General features: G+C 38.9%; 1 protein-coding gene across 1 annotated transcript; it reads left to right on the plus strand.

Annotated features, from left to right (window-relative positions):
• The first annotated feature begins 271 nt into the window (after positions 1 to 271).
• On the plus strand, positions 272 to 11,953 carry LOC581340 (CDP-diacylglycerol--glycerol-3-phosphate 3-phosphatidyltransferase, mitochondrial). Its single transcript, XM_030984225.1, has 10 exons — positions 272 to 366; positions 2,431 to 2,707; positions 3,485 to 3,562; positions 4,087 to 4,370; positions 5,033 to 5,214; positions 5,658 to 6,430; positions 6,957 to 7,119; positions 9,209 to 9,274; positions 10,235 to 10,317; positions 11,680 to 11,953. The coding sequence occupies exons 2-10, from the start codon at positions 2,462 to 2,464 to the stop codon at positions 11,797 to 11,799; spliced, it is 1,995 nt and encodes a 664-aa protein (XP_030840085.1). The 5' UTR covers positions 272 to 366; positions 2,431 to 2,461; the 3' UTR covers positions 11,800 to 11,953.
• The last annotated feature ends 13,056 nt before the right edge of the window (positions 11,954 to 25,009 follow it).

Raw genomic sequence — 25,009 nt, forward strand, 5'->3', positions numbered from 1 at the left:
AACTTGTCTCACGCATTCCCTAAAAAATTTCCAAAATTGCAATAAATATGACCTCAGAACACACTTTGAATCTTTTTTAATTGGCATCATAACTCTGCCACCACCATATCTCCTACTACCGCCCTACCTGTACTACCACCCTGCCTCCTAGGCTCCTACTACCATCCTATAGGCTGTAGGGCGATGCCCCCCCCCCCCCCGATAACAAAAAAAAAAACCTCTCTCTCTCTCTCTCCCTCTCTCTCTCGGCTAGCTCCCTGCATTTATGATGTAATACATGAATATTCATGATTTATTCCCAAGATTCGATTCATGCGATCTGTGGAGTTTTCCAGCTTTCTCATCTCATGATCAACAGATGATTCTGTACGTATTTATATCACATTGTGGTATCAAAGACTATTTATTTATCTCAATGTAACTGTTTTATTAGATGTCTTTCAGGGAGTTTCAGCCATCAGCTCTAGTCCTAAGCTATGAAACTGGGTAGTGAAACTGCATGTGTCCCATGCACTCTAATTTATGTATGGTTGCGTTTTGGTGGGCACTACTGTATGAATGGGCGACCAAAGTTCGCGGACATTTTAGAACATAGATCTATTACAAAATGTGATATTCGATCTATGATTTCTCATATTCTACACAAATTTATTTATTTCAATTATTACCAAATGGACGGCAAAGTTTTTTACTAGACTAGAGTAAAGGAGCCGGTAATCGGACAGCTCCAGTTTTCGGCCGATCCATTGGATGCATGGTAAAATCCCTTTAAAATACATCGCATAATAGCATATCACATATCCCACACATACCATACCATGCCAGAGTCACTGAAGAACCACATTTGCGATGGAAAATATATCCTAAAATATCACATTTTAGCGATGTAATCGGCGGTCCCTCTACCCAAATCTGAAAAATCGAGTTTCTTACGCGTGTATGTAAGAAATATGGGTACCATAAAATGAGCTTTATTTCAAGTATTTTTCAGATTTAGAGCCCGATTTTGTGTTGGTCGCAAGCTCAAAAGTATCTCATCGCATGTATTAAATCAATGCAGCCGGACCCCCCCACGCACACACAATATGTCTGTCTAATTCAGATTCTAACTTCCGATCACCGCTGTGCCTGTCTTCGGCCAGGCGAGCACCCGGGAGCTCCGACGTGGGATACCTGCCAAAAAATAGGATTTTGTCTTAAGTGGCCGAAAACCGGGTCCTTTACTCTAGTCTACAGATTAGTTCCAACTAGAAAATTTACTGTCGAAGGATTTCAGAGATATCGCGATCTAAAAATTTGATGTCCGATCGTGTGTGCGCGCAGCATCTAAAAAAGTCATAAAAGCAAAGAGACCTAACTTCACGCATGGTGGTTTACAGTTGATTTATCAAAAAATGTGATCCATCAAAAATAAGGTAATAGACCTATCATAATTTGCAAGGCAAGATATCGTACAATCAGTTGGTACCACTCTTTACTTACAATTTGAGGATTTCTGCTCTCAAAATGAAGATTTCCAGACCCTTATCGGTAAATTGATATTTTTTAGAACGGACGCAAATAACTGCAAAATTTGCTGATCTTTTGTCTAAATTTTTACAATTTCGCACCCAATTCTAAAGAAAATTTTGTTTCTGGGTAATTTTATGATCCTCTTTTCCATTGGTGATATCAGATTTTCGAAATCTTACCGATTTTTTTGTGAAAGCGAACTTTGGTCATGCGCAAACTTAGATCACACCGCCATACTGCAGTACATTCACGCAATATTTTGTAAAACCTGCAGTATCAAACTTTGGGCTGACCGTATTCAGCTATGTTCTGCCATTTTCTAATTTTATGATGTTTTTTTTCAAAATGAAGGGAGATGCCAATTTAATACTTTATAATGAGTGTATTTAATAGTGATTAGTTTAGTATACAAACGCACAGAGATCGCTGAATTTAGGGAACTCCCTTGCGCACATGCCATTTTACACTAATCTACTAGTACTAGCTATTATTACTAAAGCTGAGACATGGAGAGAGAGAGAGAAAGCCAGTTACTATAAAGCCCAAGGTCAAGGCTGAGCTGAAAATTTATGCTGCATGCATGCCTGAAACTGCTTTTTATCCATTTTGTTTTTCAAGAAAAATGCAGGATAATCACTTTTAGAGCAATAGTGTGAGTGTCAATGAATTTAAATACTCACTCAGAATTTTGTTATGAAGTGCAAATTTACTCAATTTTGTATATCATATAATTTACATTTAATTCTGTATGAAATGACCAAACAGAATATCTACAGGTAACATGTTAAATCTTAATCTCATTTACTTTAAGAAAGTCATGATCTTGAGATAAATTGCTCTGGAATTAATGCTTTTCTTTTCAAAGGTAAATTTTGGAATATCATGAGATTATTGTATTTTCTTTTCTATCTGAATTAGATTTACTGACTGATACAAGGAAAATAGCACCATGCATTGTTTGTTCATCAAGCAGATGAGGGGTTTGGTGAAAGTCAGACATTCACTGGCGAAAAAACATTTTGTGATTGGAGTGGCATATTCCAGCTTCAAGATGAGACCGACCAGACCGTCAGCAGCAGATGGGACCGAACGTCTGCCCTTCCAGTGGCTGAAGCTGAGAGCTCCTGAATTCAGAGTCAGTGGAGAGCAGATAACTGTCCTTCAGGAACCATCAGAGTTCTACAATGCAATCAAGGTTCGTCTCAATCTGGGGGTGTTTCACAAAACTTGTCACCAGTCACAAATGACAGTTTTTTTGTTATAAGCTACTAAAAAACTTGCTTCTGATTGGTAGTTAGCAGATTTGTCACTGATTTTTGTCATTTGTCATTGAAAAAAGGCTTTGTGAAACAGGTCCCAGATCTTTGAAGTGAAGCTTTTACATATTCCTCCTTTTAAGGCCTTTGATTTGAGACACTTGCAAAGCACCACCAGATGGTGGCCTCTACCTAAATAGCAAGGAAGAAGAAAAAGTCTGGATGTTTTTGTCCATACATTTCTGTAGATGTAAGAAGTGTTGAAAAATAAAAAACTTTTGAGTTTGATAAGAAAATTTTTTGAACTTGTACCGGACTGTAATTTGCTGATTGCAAAGTTGAAGAATGTAAAACATACATGAAATGAGTTTTATGATACCTCTTTCAATGATCTTTTTCAAAATATTTCAGTGATTAGAATTGCCTGTTTTATGACGATCAAGGGTGTCAATTCTGTATCAGTAATTAATTCACAACAAAACAATACCTTGGTGCAACATATCTTAGCTGACAAATTGAGCGACAGTGTCGAGATGTCGTCGATCTTGTAGTCATGATGGTTTCAAGAAATGGGCCCCCGGTCTATTGCTTATGGTTGGACAAATGCATACCGGTGCTCATACTGTGCATATGTATAAAAACTTATATAAAAAAGATTTATGTAACAATTGTCTACTTTGTTCATCTGTGAAGATTCTCTGTTTTCCTCATCTTAGGATAATATCGGTTTGTCAAAGAAGAGCATAGTCCTAGCTTCTCTCTACCTCGGTGATGGGCCAATGGAAGAAGAGCTGGTAAGAAACATCCTTTATTATATTTTACTGACAGGTTGCTCTAAGTAAAGTCAAGATTTTGTCCTTCTGTTTTAACTGATTTCAGTTGATCATCAATTTTAGAATGCTCTAGATTATTGATAAAGCAATTAATTACAGCATTTAATTTATTGCCTACAAATGTATTGAAGTAGATTAAAACAAGTGAGATACTTTACTACGAGAGTGAATGTAATAGTATGTCTTTTTTACATTTTTGACCAATTTCGTATTGAAAATTTGAAAATATATTTGCTGTATCAGAATGTCCTTTCCAATGCTAACAACATCTCATATGACTTTGAGTTTGTTTTTCACATATTTGCACTGTTTATAGGAGGTAACATTCAGCGACAAGTGCCTATATGTAGCTTTGATTTAGTGGGTCACATATAGTTAGCAAGTTTATTATTACTCACTTAATTGATTTTCCATGTAATTCAAGTAGGAATAAGAGTCAGTGAGATAACAGACACGATTCAACTGAATTTCCACTCATCTTGCAGGTGAAATCCATACATGATGCTTGCGAGAGAGCCGAGAGCGAAGGGGAGGAATTGAGCATTCATGTCCTACTGGACTGCGTACGGGGATCACGAGGAGTGAAGAATTCCCGCACCATGCTGCAGCCGCTCTTGAAGGACTTTCGGGATCAAGTGACTGTATCACTCTACCACACCCCGGAGCTGAGGGGTGCAAAGAAGGCCCTCATCCCAGAGAGATTCAACGAAGCCATCGGTCTTTCACATCTCAAAGTGTACACCTTTGATGACACTCTGCTGATGTCAGGGTGAGAAGCAATAACAATAATAATAATAATAGTTCTTAAATAGCGCATTTCAGGACCGCAGGCCCTCTCAAAGCACTTCTTAGATATATATTATTGTACATCGGATTCAGGCTTACCCGCACACAATGAATGCACATTCTCCACTGCCTCAGGAGCATTCCAGCCAGGTGTCATTTTTACAAGCGGATACTTGCTCATCTTACCACATTAACTTTTGCATCCTACCGGGTGAAGAGTGGCAAATGTAGCAAAAATGTGGCAAATGTAAATAGCAGGAAAAGAACAGGGGAAAGAGTAAATGAATTCTAAAATTTCTATTTTCTGCAAGGATACTTGGGTAACGCAGAAGAATTCAACTTTAATAGTTACTCATGTACGACAAATACTTGTTGGTGCATGTAACGAAAGACAATTATACATAAAAATTGCATTTTGTTCTTGATGGTTAGAAATAAAGAAAGGATGCAGTAACTTTTTTTATTTTAAAGATTTCTTTTTTTATTAGTAAACACATACTTGATTCACATTTAGTTTTCAGTGGTGATTAGAAGCAATTTACATTCCTTCATCAGACTTTTATAAAATTAGAAGAAACTAAAAATTCAATAATACACTGCAATTATGCTGAATCGCTGTCATGTCAATGTTTTTTCTTCTTGCAGGGCCAATTTAAGTGAGATGTACTTCACTAACAGGCAAGACCGGTACATCCTCATCAAGAACTGTCCAGAGTTGGTCAACTTTTTCAACGAGCTGGTTCTTGCGGTCAGCTCTCTGTCTTTCCAACTCCATCCGGACAATTCCCTAACTCTCCATTCAGCAGACAGTATTCATCCATTTGAAGGTGGGATATTTTCTGTCTTATTTTCATAGAGTGCTTGATTCTTCTTCTTGAGTCTTCACCAATGTACTGGAATTGCACATTCCAATTTTTTTTAAATTGATCAAACTTTTGATGAGCGATGATAGTAGTGATTTTAGGTACCAAACTATCCATTCACGATTCTGTTTGCCAGTTAATGAAACATAGTAAATTTTAGTAAAAAGGTATGTACCTTTAGCGGAAATATAATCTCCAAATAGCATTTGATCAGAATGTTATAACAAATTTATTATTTTATAGCGACCAGGTTGCATGTAATTTTGTCAAATGTTGTCAGTGTTCTGTGAGGAGTTTAGGACTCTATATTGTTTTGTATAATTGATGCTTTTTCTTCAGAAAGGTAAACTTTTAATATGATCTCATTAAATCTTGATTTATTTGTTTCACTTAATTTTGTATTTCAGGAGACCTGGAGGAGTTCAAGTTGAGAGCATTCAACAAAATACAGAATGTTTTAGAATCCCATGAGCATGACCATAGCTTAGGTTCATTGAAAAAGTGGCAGAGGACAGTCACAGGTAGCAGTAAAAGCGATTGCGCAATGAACAATCAACGAGAATGTAGAACTGACCAAAGCAAGCTAGGGCACGCAACCACAGATCACAAAACAGTGCAATCTTCCTTAGGTAGTGTTTTAGTCGCACAAGAGTCGGGAGGTGTGCATTATGTATTTGATGCTTCTGCAAATGAAAGAACTAGTAAGTGCAATGAAGGAGACGTAACAGATGGGTCAGTAGAATCTCAGGGAGACGGTTGTCATGGTGATTTGAGACAGGGTAGAACTGATCATAACTCTGTGGAGGAAACTGTGGATCAGGTCAAGGTTCAGTTGCAGGATGAGGACGCCATACATGTCAGGGGACAGGATGCCCATCCGTTTGTAGGAAATAGCAGACAAAGAACGTTGGATGACACTAAAGCAACGGCATCTCAGGGAACAAAAAGCCTTGAGGATTGCACCAAAGACATCAAGGAGGCTGACACGGTGATCTATCCCTTGGTTCAGATGGGTCCTCTGGGTATCACGGTAGACCAGGAGGTCACCAGGCAGCTGCTAGGTGAAGGGGATCCAGAAGCAGTGTGCTACTTGGCATCAGGGTACTTCAACCTTACCTCAGAGTACATGGACACCATCTTGCAGTCGAATGCTACCTTTGAAATGCTGATGGCTTCTCCCAGGTAGGTACACTCATGATTATGCAATGTTTGCACAAGTGTGTGTTCTATTATGAATATTCATGATGATGCAATGTTTGCACAATTGTGTGTTCTTCTTTTGACATGAAATCACAGCATTTGATATGCTTCAGTTGAACGAGTGACCATTAATATTTTTGTCTCAAAAATAAGTGATAAGAATCTTACCGAATCTAGCATCCCCCCTCCCCCCCAAAAAAAAGAGAAACAGAGAGGGAGAGAGAGAGGAAAACAGGTTATTAATGAAAAAATAGTTTTATCTTTTCTTATGAATTAGTTGGGGTATGGTGTTAAAGTTGACATCAGTAACCAACCTCAGTGTAACATTTTTAATTCTCAAAGTGACGTATTTTTCACTAAAAAGAAAGCCCTTACAAAGTTGACAGGAACCTTCTAATTCCTATCTTGTATTTTATGCACCTTTACTGTAACTGTTGAAGTGTATTGTGACTTATGTGAACTGTATTAAGATATAAATTGAGATTATGCCCTTCTTTTGCTATTTGCAGGTGAATGGATTCTATGGCTCCCGTGGAATATCAGGATACATCCCCCACTCCTATACCTTCATTGCACGCGAGTTCTTCAGGGCGATACACCAAGGTCGACAGCAGCGCAGGATAACGCTCTATGAGTTCTACAGAGTTGCATGGACATTCCATGTCAAAGGTAGGTCATATTGCTTTCCTTGCCTTTTGCGATTTGCAAGTGATTGATCCGTGCTTGGGCATGTGCTCTCTGGGCAATAATGGTGTTCAGACATTTGTTCTGGCAATATTTAGTAAAGTTAAGGGTTAGGATTAAGGTAAGGCATACTATTTGTTTCAGGATTGAAGTTACAAATAAAAATAGCATACATATGATATTTACTGCAGAGCAATTGTCAATTGACAGTATGGAAGTTTACACTGTTAAAGTAGATATTCATTGATTTTAAAAACTAACTTTATTTTCATTATTGCAAAGTTGAAACTTTGATTCGACAAGGTTATCAAAATTCAATGCTTGGAAACAATCGAAGTAATGATTATTATAAATTACAAAACGCTTAAATTTAGCCCTGGCATAGCACCTGAAGAACTCTCCGAACGCTGCTGAGATGTGTGAGATCACAGTATGGACATGACTTGCACAAGCAGACGATGTCCCATGACATCTCACACATTTTTTAGTACCTGTGTTTTCATCTTCTCTCAAGTTCTTTCTCTTACTTCACTACCGTCAGGCTAAATGTATAATCTATTGCCTCACTCTAAACTCTGCGCATGGCTTTATTTTGATGAAAAATGCAGCGATACAAAAATAAAGGAATCTGTCGCTTGTAAACAAAAAAGGATGCCATTGTATATTCAGCTGCACACACGGGGGTATGTTCGGCGTTTCAAGAGGGAACAAATGCCGTCCTTAATATCATTCCGGGGGATTTTCAATTTGAAAGTCTGGTTTCTTTGATTGTTAATTAACCCCTATCCTGTGTATTTACAAGCAAAAGATTTTAGTTATCAGAATCAGGTCATATCCCCTTTTAAATGGTTTGATATGCCATTACATTTATATACACTAAACTCATTATATTTTGAGAAATGATAGCCGTGCAATTATGTTCATTGTCTATGGGATGTCGTCTGCTTGGGCAGTGTTGGTCCATATAGTGACGTCATTAAAACATCGTTATTTTTCCGGCGAATCTCTCATAGATCCCAGCTGCTATGGAGATGGTTGTATTTGTATTTTTTATAAATCACCCGATATGTAGTTGACCTAAAACTTGTACGATGGCCATATGTTAGCTTATCAGTTTCTAGTGATACATTAGTTCAAATATTTGTGATCTTCTTTGAATTTCACCTTTAATGATGCCCTCCTCAAATTTCAAAGGCAAGATATATGAAGAGCTTGTATAGACCCCCCCCCCCCCCCCCAATTTCCAAGAGAAATACAGTATCTTTGCCCAAAATATGTAAAATATCTAAACTCTAAATTTATGCATACTTCTGACTTTCTGAATGGATGTCAGAAGATTAACTGACATAGCAACAGCTAATGTATGCAAAGTAGGTTCCTCCCATCCAGATGCTATCAAAGGTTATGAATAAATAGCTCATCATCCAGGGTTCTTGTGGGAAACATCCATAAGTTGGGATACATTACAAATCAGGTCTATTGTACATGTAGTCTATGTCCTAATTTCTTTGAAATATATGTTAATTGACCAGGATGAAATGTACAATGTGGGACTGGTCTTCATGCATGACAGATGTTAATTTGACATTCCTCATGAACAAAGCACAGATGTTCCATTGTTAGCAACATTGCATGTTGGTATCTGAGAAGAGAAGACATGTACATGTATGGTGGGGTTGGGCTCTGTGGAAAGCCACTGCAAGGTTTATTTTTGCCAGCATACAACTGCATACTGCATGCATGTACAATGTACTACCTGTATTTAGCTGCCAGTAGTCGCCAATCCATAAGCTTATGTTGCAGGTATTCAAATTTACATGTATGTCCTAATTCTTGTGGGTAAATTGACTATCTCATGAACCTTCTGGAACATTCAATTTACCAACAAAGTGTAGCTGTTAATATTATGAATGATTTACATGCCGATGCTCATGCAAATAGAAAAAATTGCTAATATTTGGAGATACAGCATGTTTTTGTCCATACCGGATATATAGAGATAAATTGGTGATAATCAAACATTATTCTTCAGCTTTTCTTAACAAATATTCTGTTTCACCTTTTATTTTCACAGGGTTGTGGTATTACCTCCCTGAAGAGAGTCTTCCCTCTCTCACTCTCATTGGATCTCCAAACTTTGGTGAGTAGTCATCATCATGGGATTTTCAAAGAAACAAAGTCTGCGTTATGATTTTGGAAAGCAGGGTATATCTGTCTAGCATTACTGTATGTTAAAGATATGATGCTTATGCGTGTTCTGGATCCAATTACATGTGTAATTTTTTACATTAAAAAAGGCTTATAGTATGGCACCAGCTAATTTAATGGACAATGCAAGGTTTTGGTGTTGAGATTGCCCTGGTTCCAAATACTGACTAATTTATTTTTTATTTTTTATTTTAGGGTGATTCTATTAAGATTACTATACTTTATAACATCCCCCATAAAACATTCTATAGCAAGGATATCAGTGTCACTTATAGAAGCCCAGACACATCAAAAGTAATACAAAGTTTTGGTACGGGGTCATGAATTTAGTCAAATGAACATATTAGAAGCATATGCAATTTTTCAATATTCAACCATTGTTGTCGTGGTTGAAATCGAGTCTAAAGTAATGAAATTTTAAATAAACTCTTTATGTTGTATAGCTCCCTCTCATGACTGATATTACTTTAGCTTTAAAACAATGTTTCTGGACTACAATCGACCGATTTGCTATTCCTGTTTGGAAATTATATATCAGAACTGCAGATTTTGAGATTTTCATGGTCACAGCTACCATGGAATGGCCTTATATAGGCGCTATTTGAAATATTTGAAATTTGAGCACCGGTAAATTTTAGATAATTAAATTTCTCGAAAGCAGAAGTGTTTTAGGGGCTAATTTTCTCGTGCTTATAATACATCCACAGGGGCATCCAAATATATCAAAATTGTAAAGAATTACTATCCATCCAATGTTCAAAATTTCCCAAAAGTTTGTATTTAATACCTTTAAAGCTTGTTCACCTAAGAAGGATAAATCATATGTATGAAAAAAAAGGGCATTACATACGTTTGTCAGCATATGCTTATTGTGTCTTTATGTCTCTCGCAGGTCATAGGTCAGTCCATCGTGATCTCGAGGCTCAACTTGCCATCGTTACCCAGAATGCCTCACTCAGGGAGCAGTTACACAACGTAAGCAATCAAAGTCCTCCACTTACAGTGATGCTTCACCTCAGAAATCTTGCAAATATCAAATAAGTGGAATAAAGCCAACTCCAGAATAATCAGGAACATTCTGTTCTTAAACATCGAGTGTCAAATAAACTCTAAATTTCATATTTTTCCTCTTTTAAAGTTCTGGTCATGTGATTATTTTGTAAAAATATAAAATGTCTGGAAATAATTAGGAACTTTTGTATTTTCAACATTTTTGTCTCGCCTGCGTAGCAAAAAAGCGAGACGAGGCACCGCTTTTCCGGTGACGGCGGTGGCGTCAACATCAAAAACTTAATCTAAGGTTAAGTTTTTGAATTTTTTTATATAATTTTGAATGTATAAGACCTTAGTCAATGAAACTTGGACTATAGAGTTATCAAGTATCCCCAATCATGTGAGTGGAATTCCAGGTCACAAAATCAAGGTCAAAGGTCATTTCAGGTCAACAAACTTAGACTATGTTGTGGCATCATCGAAAACTTAACCTAAGGTTACGTTTTTGAATTTTTGATATAATTTTGAAAGTATAAGTTCTTAGTCAATGAAACTTGGACTATGGGGTAATCAAGTATCCCTAATCATGTGAGTAGAATTCAGGTCACTAAGTTAAGGTCAAAGGTCATTTTAGGTCAACAAACTTTAAGACTTTTTTGTTGCATCAACATCAAGATTTTGAATTTTTTAGCATATTTTCAAAAGTGTTTGTTCTAATCCATGAATCTTGTACCCAAGGGTTATCAAGTATCACAAATAATATGACACAAATTCCAGGTCACAAGATCAAAGGTCATTTTAGATCAGTAGTCTTGAATTATGTTTTCACAACTTGATATGAGAATAAATGAATCAATTTTTGTTATTTGTTCATGATTCTTAGTCAAAATTCACTTCAAAATGCTGATTATATTCAGAGGATTTTATTTTTTTGGACCTGCCAATGGGCCACCCTGCCTATAAATAATGTTCCAACCTCAATTTTCATCGTATCGAATTGCGTAATGCAGGCGAGACCGCCCAAGAGCGTTTCCCTTGTTATATTAATTCTTCCTTCACGATCAATAGAAAAATTGCCTGTTTTGGTTAGCTTTTGCTTGCCATATTGCAAGCTACTTCAGACCGATGCCATAGCTGTTGCTGGTGCACTATGACGATGCAGTATGACCATTTTCACTGAGCAATTATGAAAGGTTGGTTATGTAGTACACACTTATTGATGTAAAGCCTTTGAATAATCAAAATAGATGAAAAACTAAATATTAAGAAAGTAGAAGGGAAAGCAGTATGTGTGAGAACCTGTCAATGATTACCCTTTTCCCAATTTTTTTTCTTCCATTTCAGGAGCATGAGCGTCTGTATGCAAGATCAGAGAAAGTAACAGCCGACACGTTCACGCAACCTGAGAGGAGAGTACCGCTTTGGACAAGACTGGTTACCATAGTAACGCGCAACTTCTTTTGAAACAAGGGTCAAAGCTTCCCTAAGAGTTGTGTGAGTACAGGAGCAAGGATGCTCTGTAAGCAGACATGTCCAAATGGTGTTGGGCAAATAAATCTATCAAATTATATTTTGAAGACATTTGTATGTTACTGGACCCAATTGGTCCAAAGAATTAATATATTATTTCAAATATATATGGAGCTATATAATAGTCATCAACAATTATATTTATCAGTTGAATGTATTATACGACACAGAGGGTATTTGTAATACAGTCGAACCTGTCTATTTAAGCCATCCAAGGGAAACAGAAGAGTGGTCATTGTAGACAGGTGTTCTTTCTAGATGGGTTCTACAAAAAGACACATTTTGTTCTCGAGGGAGACAAAATAATGGCAACTTTGAACAAGTGGCCTATATAGAGAGGTGGCCACTAAGACAGGTTTTACTGTAATTTGTAACAAGGGTAATGTAGCATTTTTGTTTCAATTATTTTATACTATGAGTTTTGGAAAATTACAGACAATGTGTATTTGTAATTCCCTGTGTTCTTTAAAGATACTTGCATGTTGGAAAAATAGGGAATGATCTACTCTAGACACCATTTTTCCATGACGGAAAATATTAAGCCAACTCAGGAATATGCAGTGTGCTACTAGTGTGTTTGTATTTGATTTGTAACACGAAGTGTCACCAAAGATGAGTATTTAAAGACCATATCCAAATTCTGAATTGAAAAATGAAATGGATATATTATACATCAACTGAAAGTTTATAAGCCATAGATTACAATAATATCAACAACAATAATTGCTATTGACTTGATGACATCATCTTATGTGGAGTATGCATATTCACAATCACTTTGTTTTAGTTCAGCACGGCTCATTGCTTCAGCAATAGATGAATCGATGGGGTCGGGATGTTATGTCGTCATTAGTGACGACATGTAGGCTTACCTATCGCATCCTTGAACAATTGTTGGTTAACGTTGTGCTTGTTTCCTAGCGACAGAATTTTGGCCTTCTCTTCCCGGCCTAAGGAAACCATTACTTCAGCAAATTTTACCCCTGTTGACCCTTAATTTGGAGGGTTGCGGAAAAAGAGGTTTTAATTTGCTTGTGTGCAATAATAAAAGGGTAATTACTTTTTGTTCCTTTATATTTGTATCCTACATTCAATTCAGTTTTCCATTTATATCAAGTTGTATTTTCATCGGATAAGGTCTTTAAGTATTTGTTTTGAATAGTTTAATGAAAAACTGTATTTGCAGTAAATGATTTATACTTTGATATTGATCTGTTTTGAATATTTTCAACTATGAATATTTGTTTAGTTTATTGATAACTGGTTCTGGTACTACCCTACATGTTTTTTTAGGTTACCTCATATTCTGGAGTGGGGGTCATATTATGATCAACTGCTGCATAAGAATGGACACATTTAAACTTTTTGTGTCAGAAATACAGACATTTTCATCTCCCCATCAAACACTGTTTTGCTAGAATTTAACTTTAGCTTAGACATGACAAGCCAGGCCTGTATGTCTTCTAAGCACTTCGAGAGACGTAAATACGCACATACCGCATCCCCAGGCTTGGTAGGATCAAACATGGTAAACATCTGAATATCATCTGCATATACATGATGTTGAATTGAATGCTGACTTATGATGTTTCCTATACAATGAATGTAGTAAGTAAACAATTGTGGTCCAATAATGGACCCTTGCGGTATCCCAAATTCAGTTGAAGACCATGACATGTGGGTGGGCAGGGATTTACTGGCTCTGGTTCGTCGCAGAGGAGGGGCCCTCTCTTCACTTTTACCTGTGGGTTGATCTCCATCAGGCACTAGAAAACCTGCACATGGCAGCAGCTTGTTGCGATGTAGGACTCTTGAAGGACCAGTTCCATCCTCGTGCATGACTGGATAGACAGACAAGTCGTCTCCTACTTTCTTGAGTACCCTGTACACGTCTGGTTCCCAATAGGACTGGAGCTTGTTTGGTCCTGGAACACGCTTATGATTGCGAACAAGGACTCGATCACCTGTGTCCAGTGGAAGACTTTGCCTTTTCCCGTCTTTTCTTATTGGTGATACATGCATGAACAATGTCTTTCGTAATGTCCTTATCTGTCCAAGTGCATAAGAATGTAACCTCAACATTAAATAAATCCTCATTTTCCAAACTTTGATATTCTAGTAATTTAGAATCATTTGATTTTTGGTGGACGGGTGACTTTTCCTGTTGTAAAATCACAGTGTGCAGGGGTGGCTTGCACTCCTGCAAGAACACATCCGTCAGCCTGTTTTGTACCAGCAGATACCCGAGCATTTACAAGAAATTGGTTCCAACTCTTTAACATTGAGAATGGAGATGTCACCTACCACCTTTACATTTTGCATGGTTGCAGGTTATGGAAGTTCAGTGAATGGCAAGTCATTAAGTAATAGCAACAAAATGTCAGTGGTAGTTTGTGCAACATCTTTATATTTTCTTGGGATAGTTCCAATATCCCCAAGGATGACTCGGTAGACTTAGCTGATACCACCTGCTCTAGAAAGTCTGAGAATTGATGGTGTCCTCCAGGATCCTTGTCAAAGATATGTGGACAGGTGCCCAGCTTCTTGGAAAATGCTGTACTGATGATACTGCCACTGCCATATTTTTTTTGCAACAGTTTTGTTGCTTAGAAATATGCCTCGTCTGTGCCTCGCAAGATGTAATGCTCGACGACCGTCTTTGGCTCTCTTGCTACATGTACGTAGCTATTCAAGTAGCTCGGCTTGGTAGCTCCGACAAGCGGTTTGGTTTGGAGTCAACCAAGTTTTAAAAAGCATTTTCCAAAGTCGGTATTAAATGCAGAGGAATGCCGCTAAATGCAGGTATTTCCAACTTTGGAAGTTGACTAGCAACAGCAAGTCTCTGCGTCATGTTTTGTTGCATAATGGCCTTTGCCATCTCAGTCATTGACTCTGCCATCTTTTCGAAACCTGTCTGGTTAGAAGTACTGTCAAGAAGAGGAGTTGTTGCGCCGGTTGCCCCGTCCCGCTGAGATTTTAAAAATTTATGGACGGAATCCCCTGGCTGTTCCTTTGGCAATTCAATATTTCTTCCATCCAAAAAATGTTATGGGAGTCCCTTTAAATATTTCTCAAATTTATAATGTAAATGCAAGGAAAACGTGTCCTTATACGTTTATATATTCTAATTTTTTCTGCGAGAAAGGTGCACTGCCCCCTTAACCAGGGGTGCTACCCCTGAACCCCCCCCCCCCCCCCATGTAATCATCCTTCTTTTGGGGAATTTCTCTGTTTCAGCCATCCCTGTCCTCACCTTGGTTTTGTTATAGCTTGATTGATTGTGCCAAGTATTGTATGCCATCTTCCTCCTCACTTGGATCTTAGTTGGGATTGTCATAATATCTGTGACAGCTGTTGATTGAAGTAGGACATTGAACAGAGACCTGTACTTGGACTTCTCCAAGAAATGCTGAGCTCTCTTCTTTACAACACTCCTGAAATGGGCAGTTTCTAGGCCTGGCAGTTTCTTCCCGGTCCTTTGTCTCCAATCTTGAGAAAGCTTGTTCACTTTCATTTCTGCCCGAGCCCATTCTAACACTCCGGAAGTGGGCAGTTTCCAGGCCTGGCAGTTTCTTTCCGGTCCTTTGTCTCCAATCTTGAGAAAGCTATTTTACTTTCATTTCTGCCCGAGCCCATTCTAACACTCCTAAAGTGGGCACTTTCTAGGCCTTGCAGTTTCTTCCCGGTCCTTTGTCTCCAATCTTGAGAAAGCTTGTTCAGGGTCATTCCATGTCAAATCACCCAATGGTTTTAACCCGACCATTTTTGATTTTGATGAAACTTAGTGTACTTGTTGAGTGTGATCTCACAGCACCAAATCCAAAATTTTAGGTCAATCGGGTGAGGGGTTTGGGAGATACGGCCCACCAAATTTTGAGATTTTTTCAAAAATGGGGGTGGCGGGCCTACCTTTGAACCCTTGTATCTCGGGACCTAATGGGTCAATCTTCACAAAATTTGTATTGTTGGAAAGGGTATTCAATAAGGATTCCAATTCTGCCACCATTTTGAAGATTCGTACATGTTGGGGTACTTTGACCTCTTGACCTCAGATTTGACCTTGAAATTGACCTTGTGGATCACGTAATTTTGACAACATTTTTCATGAAATGTAATCTCTGACATGTACACTAAAACATGTAAAAGTTTCAGAGATATAATATTTTTTGTTTAGGAGCAATAAGGATTGAAAGTATCCATGCTCACAGATATTCACAATAAACCCTATTATAATGTATACAATACATGCAATATGCACAGTACAACATACATCTTCCACATGCTTTTTTGTTTTAGGCATATCCATCCTAAATGTCAGTAGTACTTGAATAGAAATAAAATGACAAGTTCATATAGGCCTAAAGGGTTAATGGCTTTAGGCCTCTGAGTCGGTTCTAGGATAATTACCCCCCTGGAAAATTAACCCTCAGGAAATTCCCCCCCCCCCTGAGGACAATTACCCCCAAGGACTATCACACCCAGAGGATTATTACCCCTCAGAAAATTACCTCCTAGCACAATCTGTCCCCCCCCCCCCCCCGAGGACAATCAACACCCGGACAATTTCCCCCTAGGACAATTACCCCCCCCCCCCCCCCCCCCCCCCCCCCCCCCCCCCCCCCGGGAAAAATTACCCCTCAAGAATAATATACCCCAAAAAATAAATCTGCTTTGATTATAACCACCTTATTATCAGTTTGGAATAGATTATAGGGGAGGGGGGGGGGTAATTGACCTCTGGGGTAATTGTCCTTAGAGGGTAGTTTTCAGGGGGTGAATTTTCCAGGGGGTAATTATCCTAGAACCGACTCAGAGGTCTAAAGCCATACATCCTGTTAACCCTTTAGGCCTATATGAACTTGTCATTTTATTTCTATTCAAGTACTGCTGACATTTAGGATGGATGTGACTAAAACAAAAAAACATGTGGAAGATGTATGTTGTACTGTGCATATTGCATGTATTGTATACAGTATAATAGGGTTTATTGTGAATATCTGTGAGCATGGATACTTTCAATCCTTATTACTCCAAAACAAAAAATATTATATCTCTGAAACTTTAATATGTTTTAGTGAACATGTCAGAGATTACATTTCATGAAAAATGTTGTCAAAGTTACGTGATCCACAAGGTCAATTTCAAGGTCAAATCTGAGGTCAAGAGGTCAAAGTACCCCAACATGTACGAATCTTCAAAATGGCGGCAGATTTGGAATCCTTATTGAATACCCTTTAAAACAATACAAATTTTGTGAAGATTGACCCATTAGGTCCCGAGATACAAGGGTTCAAAGGTAGGCCCGCCACCCCCATTTTTGAAAAAATCTCAAAATTTGGTGGGCCGTATCTCCCAAACCCCTCACCCGATTGACCTAAAATTTTGGATTTGGTGCTGTGAGATCACACTCAACAAGTATACTAAGTTTCATCAAAATAAAAAATGGTCGGGTTAAGATTTTCAGATTTTTTGGGTGATTTGACATGGAATGACCCTTCAGTTTCATTTCTGCCTGAGCCCATTCTAACACTCTCGAAGTGGGCAGTTTCTTTCCGGTCCTCTGAATCCAATCTTGTGAAAGCTTGTTCAGTTTCATTTCTGCCTGAGCCCATTCTAACACTCTCAAAGTGGGCAGTTTCTAGGCCTGGCAGTTTCTTTCCGGTCCTCTGAATCCAATCTTGTGAAAGCTTGCTCACTTTCATTTCTGCCCGAGCCCATTCTATTACAAAGCGTAAACAAGGTGATTCTTTAATATAAGTTTTGCACACCAGAAATGTTTATGTGTAGGACAACTGGCCACTGGATATACATGTACATCTTAGAAAACATCATCTTATTATTAAGTTTTATTTCAATTCAACCATAAAAAGTACATTAGATAATATACAATATAGAAAACAGAGAACACACACAAAATATATCAGACATTTCACTGTGACTTGTGTTATTATTCAAGGAAGATTGTACTTTAAATCATATGCCAACTCTTTGTCAAGTGCTAAATTCTTTAACTCTAAAATAAGACCCGATGCCAACAGACAGGCATTATTTTTCATTGAGAAATGAACATTCTTGTTTTTCCATAAACTTTATTTCATTCAATATTTTAAAAATACAATTGATTCTTCAAAATACAATTTTTCTCATTAACATAATTCAATTACTTAATACATGTACAATTCTTGATACATGTACAATTCTTGAATTAGGATCTAATTTTTTTTAATGAAATAATTTAAAATATTAAACAAATTGCCAGATTTTTTTGTCGATCACGTTGTGGTTCATGTACAGGCGTAAAAAATGGGCACCTGCACTACCGGCATCAGCAGGATTGGTGCTGGTACTGGCAGTCTAGGCACTCCCTCCTTCTTCAGGGATCAGAGGAAAGGGGGAGGCGTACCCCGGAAGTACCCCCAATGGAGTGAAAAGGCATCCAGTGCCCAGGCCCCCAGATCCTGTATCCGCGAGCAATACCTCGGAAGACGGGGCTTTAGAATGGTGGCAAAAAGATCGACCTCTTAGAGGATCCCAAGCCACCCTGAGCTGATCGAACACCTCGAGATTGAGGTTGTCTTGCCCGGGAATGTAGGAGGCGATCGGGACACCACCCCAGCTTGTGCACGACGGACGGCTGCTGGTTGGGCTGGAGGTGGTTGGACCCCAGCCTGTGCAGGATGGATGGTTGCTGTTTGGGGAGGGATGTGGTTGGACCCTCTGGTGACATGGCCTTTCAAATGCTGCCTCATGATGTTGATGTTCATTAGGTTGTAGGTCGATGTTGAAAAGTGGAGCATCGTCTAATATTCTGGACGGTGTAACAGCTAATGATGTGAAATTTTGGCTTGCGGACCTGTTTATCATTTGCACGGAGACCGGGTTTGTACCATCCTGATAGACTCCAAGTGATATTATTGGCCGTGTAGAAATCAAGCACTTCGTTGATGTGCCTTCTGACAGCAAGCATTTGGATTTGCGAACCTTTACTCTAGTTCATTTTCAGTTGTTTGGCCATTTTATTTCAGTTTATATCCGTTTAAGGAAGTCTTTCGTCTACGGCCGATTGTCAACGAAACGGAGTTAAGTCTTTTCAAAATTCCGTTTGTTGCTTAAGGCAGGCAGCCAGTGAAAACGAATTTGTTTGATAAAATTATGGATATGCAAGCACTAATTTAAACATACAGAACTTTGTTATTCCTAGCTCATTTTTCGTGAATGAGGTGTCATATGAAAGGGCAGAAACTCAACCTTCTGGAAATGTGATTTTCTCTTTGAAATTTAGATACCGTCCGCCAAATTACTTTTTGGTTTCCTCTCTTCAAATTCATTTAAATCACTCATGCATGAAATATGCATCAGGTTAGTTGCATCAAATCAAAGAGCAGGATCTAAGCTTTCCAAACATGTGTCATTTATTAATTATAAATGTGACTAAGTTATGATAAAACATCGATAATTCTCGGTTTCGTTTTTTCTGGGACGCACTGTATAACAAAAGTTGATCGATAAGTCATATAGCTATTTCTCACCATTGCAATTTGCTGATATATGTCGTCATGAGTCCAGTGTTTCACCTGTTGTGACGGCTGCGCAAGACCACTCCGCAACTCATGGACTTCACTATTGGAGGGCTTCTCTTCAGCCGACAAATGCGTCCTGGCAACATCAGCCCGTACTTCCTTCCGGGAATATAATCTCATCAGGCTCCTGCTGAACTCTGCCAATGATTCCCCACTCTTTTGCATCAATAACATTCAATTGAAATTGTGACGCACGTGAGGTTGACGGCAATGGTGATGTTGGAGGGGACTGTCTTGACCGTCTGCAAGGGGAAATGGCCTGTGATCGAATCGAATGTATTGATGAAGTGGAGCCATGAAAGAAAGGTTGCTCGTTCTGATGGTGTGGCCGCAGTATTGGGTCTGGAAGCGAGCATTGTTCCCCCATGTCCTCTCTGTGATGCTTCAAATGAAAAGACATTGGCTGGCCTAACCATGGAGTCGTGACGATCTGTCGAAATGATTTACTTTACCTCAATCACTTGCTTCCCATCTTGATTTTTGGCGTTCTGCACATGATCTACTTGCATCTTGGCGGCAACATCACTTCGTGGGCTCACGAAAACCACTCTTTGCTACTTCAGGTCGCCTGACCACTTTTCCCCAGGCTTCAGAGAATACCCTGGCGATTGTAGATTTAGTGACGTAGTCAATATGCTCGTTCTGCATAGTGCCACTGTGACTGCAACAACCTTAAGATGGTTTAATCGAGAGGCTGCATGATATGTGGAGCATGTGCAGAGAATCGCTATAGAATGATCTGCCTTTCCCTGCAAAATAGTGCAACCTCTAGACTCTGAGGGCATGATAGACCATCTACAAACAAGAGAACTTGTTCGGGAACTTTCTTCTGCATGATGAATGGATGAAAAACATTAGCCACATAGCTGAAAAATGACCTTATGTCTTGCCATCCGTTCTTGGTCCTAGAAAAGAATGTTCCATTAGGAGCCTCCTGGTATGCATTTCCATCTATGAGTTGTTGAGCATGAAATATTAGCCACAAAGCTGAAAAACGACCTTGCTTCTTGCCATCCGTTCTTTGTCCTAGAGAAGAATGTACCCTTAGAGCCCCCTGGTATACATTCCGATCTCTGTGTTGTTGTAGACCCGGTAGAATAATCATTAGAGGTAAGAATTCACCTGTACCTAAGACGGTTACTTGCGTTTTTTCAGAATTTTTAAATTCAGGAATACGCTTTTCACCCTTCTCTGCTAATACACGATCACGCAACCTGCCACCCAAAGCAAATCCACTCTCGTCTGCATTAAATAGAGGATGTGGGTTGTGCAGTACTGAGAGGGCCCTCTCCTCTTGCAGATACAGTTCAAAATCCTTGAACCACTTATCTATCCTATGGCTCGACACCATGGCTCTCTCCTTTCCCATCGGTTGGGGTCTTCGATACACGAGTTTGGGATGTCTCGCCCTAAATCCTCTCCACCATTTGTCTCCTGGCATGTTGCTCTTGAGCAACTTGGACGTCCCTCCTTATCGAGAAATCTCACAACATAAATGAATATGAAAAAGTCCTCTTGCAGATACTGTTCAAAATCCTTGAACCACTTATCTATCCTATGGCTCGACACTATGGCTCTCTCCTTTTCCATCGGTTTTGGTCCCTCCTTATCGAGAAATCTCTTGATATCCTAAATGAATAGGAAAAAGTTCAAGAAAAAAAGATATAGAACGGCTTGTACAATTCATAAATTATGATCGAAAAACAAAATTGAATCAAATCAGTTCATATATGAAACAAATTATAACCCCATCCCTTCCTACCCAAACCACTGCAACTCACTCATCTGCACACGTACACATGCACACTCATATATACCCGAACACACCACAATAACATACACTCACACACAAAACGCCCTCGCCTATGACCTTTGTGCACCTCCAAAGCTCTCTTCTTAGTCCCGAAGTGGGCAGATTCCAGACCTGGCAGTCTCTTTCCTGTCCTTTCTCTCCATTCTTGAGAAAGCTCTTTTACTTTCATTTCTGCCCAAGCCCATTCTATTACAAAGAGACCCTCATTACACCTCCACAGAAAATGCAAATACTACTTTATTTTTGGTTTTGAATATTATTATGGTGCAGGTTTGCCTTCCTGTTATACATCTCCAGTAGAGTTATCTTGTCATCCAGCTTTGAGATCTCTTCTTGGCACTGTGTGCAGGTTTTGGAGATGTCTCTCTTCGAGGTTAATAGGGTCTTTCTTCTTTTTGAGGTATGCCATTTCCCTCCTCACTTTGATCTTAGTTGTGCTTGTCATCGCATCTCTGGCTACTGTTGATTTTAGAAGTATATTGAATAATGACCTGTACTTGGATTTCTGCAAGAAATGCTGCGCTCTCTTCTTCGTGCGGAAGTGGACAGATTCCAGACCTGGTAGTCTCTTTCCTGTCCTTTCTCTCCATTCTTGGGAAAGCTCTTTTACTTTTATTTCTGCCCAAGCCCATTCTATTGTTACAAAGAGACCCTCGTTACACCTCCACAGCAAATGCAAATACTACTTTATTTTTGGTTTTGAATATTATTTATTGTTTTGAATATTATTTATTGTGCAGGTTTGCCTTCCTGTTATAAATCTCCATCAGAGTTTATCTTGTTTTGTAGCTTTATAGAGATCTCTTCTTGGTACTGTGTGCGGGTTTTGGGGATGTCTCTTTCCAAGGTTAATATGAAACATTCATTAAAAAGGGTGTAACTTTTGTGTCAAGTATTTGTTGAAGGATTGTAGCTTCAGGTAGATGCACTGGGCATTCAGTGAGTTTCTGTTTCACAGGAGTATCTGCACGTCTTGCATTCCGATTGACACCAGGAATTCCTGCCAAGACATTGACAAGCTTCTCAGTCCTCGTCCTTTCTTGCTATTCTTGCCATTCTTGCAAAAGCTCATTAATCTTCCTTTCTCCCATCTAAAAGTCGTCCAGTCGAATTTGGCCTTCTGGTTCCTAGTGTACAGGTTTTTCTTCTTTTGGAGTTATGCCATTTCCCTCCTCACTTTGATCTTAGTTGTGCTTGTTATCGCATCTCTGGCTACTGTTGATTTTAGAAGTACATTGAATAATGACCTGTACTTGGATTTCTGTAAGAAATGCTGAGCTCTCTTCTTCGTGCGGAAGTGGGCAGATTCCAGACCTGGCAGTCTCTTTCCTGTCCTTTGTCTCCATTCTTGGGAAAGCTCTTTTACTTTCATTTCTGCCCGAGCCCATTCTATTACAAAGAGACCCTCATTACACCTCCACAGCAAATGCAAATACCAATTTATTATTGGTTTTGAATATTTATTGTTTTGAATATTATTTATTGTGCAGGTTTGCTTTCCTGTTATAAATTTCCATCAGAGTTATCTTGTCTTGCAGGTTTGAGATCTCTGCTTGGCACCGTGTGCGGGTTTTGGGGATGTCTCTTTCCAAGGTTAAAACTTTTGAAGAGTTAAAATCAACCGAATTTTTAATGTCCACCATCCGTTGGTTTATCGAACTAACCTCTTTTCAAATACTCTTGTTGAAAATTTGGAAATATAGTTCTATAAATCTGCCAAGGTAACAGTGGCGTTTGTGTTTTGAGGAGAATGCTCATGCCATCCTGGCAGATCTTTCTGGAGGGCTAGGCCCAGGACCAGCATGGTTTTTTGGGGGCAGTAGCTCGATCGGGTTGTGGAGCGCGATGAATTTATCATATTAATAAAAAGTCAGGTACTATTTGGTGAAAATAAGGTAAAATTGGCAGAAACCAATTCTTGCCAAAAATGAGTTTGAGTTGAGAGAAAAAAGGCAAGGAAGGCTACCTAAATGAAACAAGTTTCTTTCACTTCATGAAGCAACGTTTCTGTTTTATTATAAATAAAGTTATATCCATCCAACATGTAATAATTTTTATTTTCTAAATTTAGCCAAGTTTCTGTTATACCAATAGCTGTAAGAAATTTAAAGAAAGACTGCTAAAGTAGGCAGAAATTTAAAGAAAGACTGCTAAAGTAGACAGAAATTTGATCAAAATTTTCGGCCATACTCCTCGAGTTAACTCATGCGGGATGACTTGAATCCCACATGTTCTTCATGTGAAACTGTATTCGTTGCAATTAATATACCTAAAAAAGTATAGTAATTGGCGTAATCTACAGACCCCCGAAATCCAATTTGTTTAATTCAACAAAAAACTATTAATTGTTAATCGTACTGAATCAATTTTATAGACATCTGGTCATAGCATCTGTGGCTACTTTTGATTTGAGTCTGACGGAACTTTCGAACTAGAAAAACCGGCTCAGAAGCTGGTGTTATTCATATTAATTCAAATACAGTAACACGTACCTCCTGTAGAGCGTGAAAATACGAAATGTGAAAATTTAATTGATAAAAAATGGCTGATAAAATGCACCTCAAACTGCGTTTAATGATGCAACTTTCTTTCACTTTATTAAGCAATGAGCACACTGATTTTCTCTCCTGCCTCAGGTTTATAAAATAAGCACAAGCTGCCCTCATTGATGCATTCACTGCCTTAAGAAAAGAGGGGGAAAAGGTGTAAATATTCTTATGCAGCTTAGATCAGGGTTCTTCATTACATGTAGAGCATAAACATACATGTATTAGGGTAGGCCAGAAATATTTCTAAAATGTAGTTGCAGGGTCACTGGATTACTCAGTATACATATTAGTAGCCCCTTTCTGGGGACGGTGAACATCTCTTCTCTCCATTATGAATGATTTTTGTCAGTACATATATTAGTTTCTTTTTTTCATTTAATTATCAATGTTGTTGTTTAATCATTGGTGGTAACATAATTGGGACAGATAATTGTGATCTAAATTTTCAGAGAAAAATGGTATCCTATTTGCTTGCAGCATTACAAGTGTAAAGGGTCATTTCTATGCTTGTTACCGAAACTGCACTCAAAATAGGGTTTAAAGGCCCGGTCACACAGCCTTTCGCGTCTGTATCGCGGGTAAAATTTCGCGATTTTTTTTTTTTTCGCCCGCGGTTGCCCGTGGTGGAAAATGTGCAAAATTGGCTTACCCGCGGTTTACCCGTGGTATGCCCGCAGAACAGACGCCGGCGACTGTTCCGCGTCCTTATCGCGGGTGAAGCGCGGCGGTACCGTGGCCTACCACGCTTACACGCGGTACACACGCTAATGCACGTGATAACAACGCGGTACAGACACGGAACAAACGTGCTATGACCGTGCTCCACCCGCGATTACCCGCTAAAATTTCGCGTCCAATTCCGCGTCCAACAGCGTCTGCTTCACGGGCAGAAATTTTCTTACCGCGTGTAACTACGGGTAAAGTACGGCTGTATCGCGTCTTTATCGCGACCTCAAAGCGTCCAACAGCGTCTGCTTCACGGGCAGAAATTTTTGGCCGTGATTCGGCCGCGATACGCCCGTGGAGGGCTGTGTGACCGGGCCTTAAAGCAGAGTGTGGACTACATTTATTTCATGAACCCGCATGTAACAGTGTAGAGTTATGATTGTTAATGCAATATCAACTGAAATTTTGTATACATGTGTCTTTTTACTGTGAAAATGCAATTATATGAATAAAATTTGTTTTAATAGTGTGGGAAT

This window comes from Strongylocentrotus purpuratus, unplaced genomic scaffold (assembly GCF_000002235.5).
Source record: "Strongylocentrotus purpuratus isolate Spur 01 unplaced genomic scaffold, Spur_5.0 spur5_scaffold_14, whole genome shotgun sequence".
Lineage (NCBI taxonomy): Eukaryota > Metazoa > Echinodermata > Echinoidea > Camarodonta > Strongylocentrotidae > Strongylocentrotus > Strongylocentrotus purpuratus.

Coding starts and splice junctions, on each gene's coding strand:
- LOC581340 (XM_030984225.1), top strand. CDS start 2,462: ATGCATTGTTTGTTCATCAAGCAGATGAGGGGTTTGGTGAAAGTCAGA. Junction 6,431..6,956: donor AAATGCTGATGGCTTCTCCC/AGGTAGGTACAC, acceptor TTTTGCTATTTG/CAGGTGAATGGATTCTATGG. Junction 9,275..10,234: donor CATTGGATCTCCAAACTTTG/GTGAGTAGTCAT, acceptor TGTCTCTCGCAG/GTCATAGGTCAGTCCATCGT.